Here is a 4,464-nt window from a genome sequence, read left to right on the forward strand (position 1 = left end):
AGTCACCGTGTGGTTGCTGGGACTTGAACTCAGGACCTAGGGAAGGAGTCAGTGCTCTCAGCTGCTGAGCCACCTCTCCAGTCCTCAGTCCTTAATCTCAAAGATGCTTTCTCTACTGTTCTTGGCTATCATCACCACCACCACCACCATCATCATCATCACTTTTAAAGTATTTTATGTGTGTGTCTTGCCAGCATATATGTGTATACCACCTCCGTACCTGGTACCTGAGAAGTTGGCATAGGATCCCCTGGAACTAGAGTTACAGATGGTTGTAAGCCACTAAGTGGGTGCTGAGAACTGGACCTGTGTCCTCTGCCAGAGGAGGAGCAAATGCTTTTAGCGGGTTTCTGGTGCCATCTTGGCCCTTCTTGTCAAGACCTGGGCAGTTCCTGACATCCAGATGTCTACTCAGTTAACCTGAACAGTTTTTAATGCAGGGATTTCCCGATAGTCCTCGCGTATTTTAGGGAGAATCTTGTCCTGGCCTGCTATGTCTCAGCCTCACCTCGAGAACCTCCAAATGATTGGTCCCTACAACACATCTACTCTCTTTACTCTTCTGGCTGGCCAGGGATCCGGAGTATCTGCCTCTAAGGCTCTAAGGCTCAGATTGCCTCTTCCCAGTCATGTGTCTTGGCCCCATTTTATCCTTCTCTTCCTATGGCATACCTTAAAGCTACAAAGCTGTATCCAAGGGCTTCCCTCCCCTTGAAGCTGAATGGCTTCTCTCTCATTTCTAGGTGTAGCAGATTACTTTTGTACCTGGATCTCCAACTTCAGTGTCTTAACTGGGCTGCTTGTGGCCCTCTCACAGAGCCTTTGGACCCTCCCAACCGCCCAAAGCTCATCCTCTATGCTCAGAGGCCCTTGTTACAGCCCTGGGGCATCCAGCCCTCTCCAAACCTCTCAAGCTTTCTGTACCATCTTTCATAACTTAGCCAATGTGACGAAGACTGTCCATGTAGGCAGTTAGACTTACATCCCAGGGCTGGCCGTCTTACTTGAAAATCCTTGGGCTGCCTCTCTTTTAGTATAGGAGCCCTCAAAATCCACCCTCTGCCAACCTGTTACTGTTTCTACCTCCTGCAGTCTCCTTGAGCTATTATGTGACTCAATTCTACTCTCTCTCTCTCATCCTCTTTCTCTCTCCCCCCGCCCCCGCTTACATTTTTTTTAGAATTATTTATTTTATGTATATAAGTACACTGTCACCATCTTCAGACACACCAGAAGAGGGCGTCAGATCTCATTATCTGATGGTTATAACCATGTGGTTGCTGGGAATTGAACTCAGGACCTCTGGAAGAGCAGTCAGTGCCCTTAACCGCTGAGCCATCTCTCCAGCCCATTCTTATAGTCACCTGGCAGGTGTTCCTATTGCTGAGACCCTCTAACTGGTATATCCATAAGGGCTTTTCAAGGCTATGCTACTTGTCACCTTAGAGGTCCAAACCCCCTCCCCTTGTCACCACAATAAAGGCAGAGTCCATCCTTCTCACCTGGGTCCTGACACTACCATACCAAAATGTTGGTGTCTATACTGACTCCAAATGTGCACACCACATCTTCCACTCTCCTGCCTTCCTTTAGCAAGAGAGGGGCTCTCTCACTTCCCAGGAGACACCTACGGTTGACTGTACATTAATCCACAAACTCAGTCACGCCATTGGCTTGCCTCTGGCAGCGGTAGCTAACCACCAAAGTAGCCTAAGACCACACCTGGGTGGGGGAGCGTGATAGAAGCCAAGGTAAAGGGAATCTATTAAGTTAGCTACGACTAAGCTCAAAAGTGGCTCCAGACCCTAAGTCTAAGACTCCAACCCCTATGATGACCCTCCTCCTCTTTGTGTTTCTATTCTCATAGGTCCAACCTCCATATGTATAACCCACACAACCAGGCACCTCCGGGCCTTTTCCATCACCCCTGAGCCAAGCGACAGACGAACTTGACTTTAGAAGTCTCAGGACCGTGGGTCTCTGTGCCTCCCACCACCGTGAGCCACTCCTGAAGAGCCATGGTTCGTCCCTGGGTTTTCTGGCTCCTCCTGTTCCCTTGTTCCTCTGCCTACTCCGACAGCTGGATGCCCCTCGTAAGCCTCACTCAACGCCTCCTCCAGGACGCTAACTCTTCCTTCTCTTCCAACTGCTGGGTCTGCCTGTCCATCCAAACCCAGCGCTCTCGAGCCACGCCAGCCCCACTAAAGACTTGGACAGAGACACCCATGAAACTTCGTATCATGTACTCGGCTCGGACCCTCTCTGGCCCTTACCCCATCACCGACCTTGAGAGACGCCTCGAGAACTTCCAGCCCTTGTCTCCTCAATACTCTTTCATGAACCCTGACCGACGAGCCATTGCTTTCCTTCAGGTCACCAGCATGACAGGCATACTTCCGATACTTTCCCGGCTCACCTCGGTGAAATACCCCAATGAGCAGGTCTACGAATCTGCCCCGCGCCCCATATGGGGGTCACTCTCTACCCAGACAATCCTCATCTCCCAGGCCCCTCTCTGCATATCCCGTTTCTTCAAGAATTCAAAACACGCCACCTTCGTGGGCAATCTCTCTGCCTCTCTTTGCAATCACACCTTTCAACTTTTCCCCTCTGCCAACCACCAATCCATAGATCTGACCACCAGCTATGCGTTCGCCCCACTACTGACCATGCCAGGTCCTAAATGGAGAAATCCCTTACGCTTTTCGGGACCCCCTTCCCTAAACTCAGGGAAGCCCCACTACTCCTGCCCGGTAGATGACATCCATTGTCACACCTACCCCACCACTCCCTGGAGGTACTGTCCTTCCTCCTCCTCTAGCACCTGCTCCAATCTCACCCTATTCGAACCTGACAACTCGAGTCACCCTGTGAACCTGTCTGTGGACACCACATACTTCAAGATCAAATTCCAGGAACACAAAGACCCACACCCACTCTTTCAGTACCAGCCTCTCATGGGAGCAGCCCTCTCTGGACAATATTCCATCTGGGAGTATGAACCCACTGTCCAGGAACACGGAGATATCACTCCAAATATCTTCTCCCATCTTGTCTCTTTAACGTACTCCTTCTGTCTCAACTCCTCGGGCGTTTTCTTCCTCTGTGGAAACTCAACGTACGTCTGTCTCCCGGCCAATTGGTCGGGCATCTGTACCCTTGTCTTCCAATACCCGGATATTGAACTCCTTCCTAACAATCAAACCGTAACCGTCCCCCTTTTTGCTACAGTTCCTTCCTATGTCTCCGCTTCTCGCCGGAAGCGAGCCCTTCATCTCCTTCCTCTTCTCACAGGTCTGAGCATTGCTTCTGCCCTCGGGTTAGGCATCGCCGGTATTACCACCTCAACCATATATTACCAACAGCTTTCCAAGGCTCTCTCGGACAGCCTAGACGAAATAGCCACGTCCATCATCACGCTCCAGGACCAAATAGACTCACTGGTGGGCGTGGTTCTCCAAAACCGCAGAGCTCTGGACATCATCGTGGCTGAGAAAGGGGGCACCTGCCTCTTCCTCCAGGAAGAGTGCTGCTTCTACATAAACCAGTCCGGAGTAGTCCGGGATGCCGCAAGGAAACTTCAAGAAAGGGCCTCGGAACTCGGCCGGAACTCGAGTTCTTGGATCCAGGGGCTGGGCCTGGGGCTGGGGCTGGGATCCTGGCTGCCCTCTTGGTTGACTTCCTTCATGGGACCCGTTCTCTTTATCTTGGTACTGCTCCTTTTGGGGCCTTGTCTTCTTAATTGCCTGACTCATTCTGTATCCCGGCGAATGAGTTCTTTCATTCACAGCACCACCAAAGGGCACGTGGACAGGATCCTTCTGCTCCGAGAGTCCCAGTACAAGAGACTTCCCCAAGAGTCCCCAGAGGAGGATGCCGTCTAGCTGGGAGGAGCTATATGAACCGGAACTGACCCCCTCTGGACTGGCTGGTTTTGTGTCAACTTGACACAAGCTGGAGTTATCACAGAGAAAGGAAATGCCTCCATGAGATCCCGCTGTAAGGCATTTTCTCAACTAGTGATCCAATGGCGAGGGCCCAGCCTACTGTGGTGCCATCCCTGGGCTGGTGGACCTGGGTTCTATAAGAAAGCAGGCTGAGCAGGTCATGGGGAGCAAGCCAGTAAGCGACATCCCTCCACAGCCTCTGCATCAGCTCCTGCTTGAGTTCCAGTCCTGACTTCCTCTGGTGATGAACAGTGATATGGAAGTGTGAGCTGAATAAACCCTTTCCTTCCCAACTTGCTTCTTGGTCACGATGTTTTATGCAGGAATAGAAACCCCGGCTAAGACCCCCATCCCGTCCCTATCTACTGATCTGTGGAAATGAACACCGTCCATGTTAGCCACGGCCTTGCCACTTGGAAGAACGAATCGATTTTGCTTAAATGGTGGTAGTTTCCCCCAAACCACAGTCCTCGTTCTAGGCTCTTTGATCACTTCTGGCAACAGAAGCTTTTGAGCC

The 4,464-nt window shown here is 51.3% G+C and overlaps 1 protein-coding gene across 1 annotated transcript; it reads left to right on the forward strand.

Annotated features, from left to right (window-relative positions):
* Positions 1 to 2,018: 2,018 nt before the first annotated feature.
* On the forward strand, positions 2,019 to 3,884 carry LOC308439323 (syncytin-A; the record flags this gene model as incomplete). The annotated part of the gene is made up of 1 exon (XM_080941045.1): positions 2,019 to 3,884. One exon carries the CDS (start codon positions 2,019 to 2,021, stop codon positions 3,882 to 3,884), a length of 1,866 nt encoding a protein of 621 aa, XP_080797171.1.
* Positions 3,885 to 4,464: the final 580 nt, after the last annotated feature.

This window comes from Micromys minutus (assembly GCF_963924665.1).
Source record: "Micromys minutus genome assembly, chromosome: 29".
Lineage (NCBI taxonomy): Eukaryota > Metazoa > Chordata > Mammalia > Rodentia > Muridae > Micromys > Micromys minutus.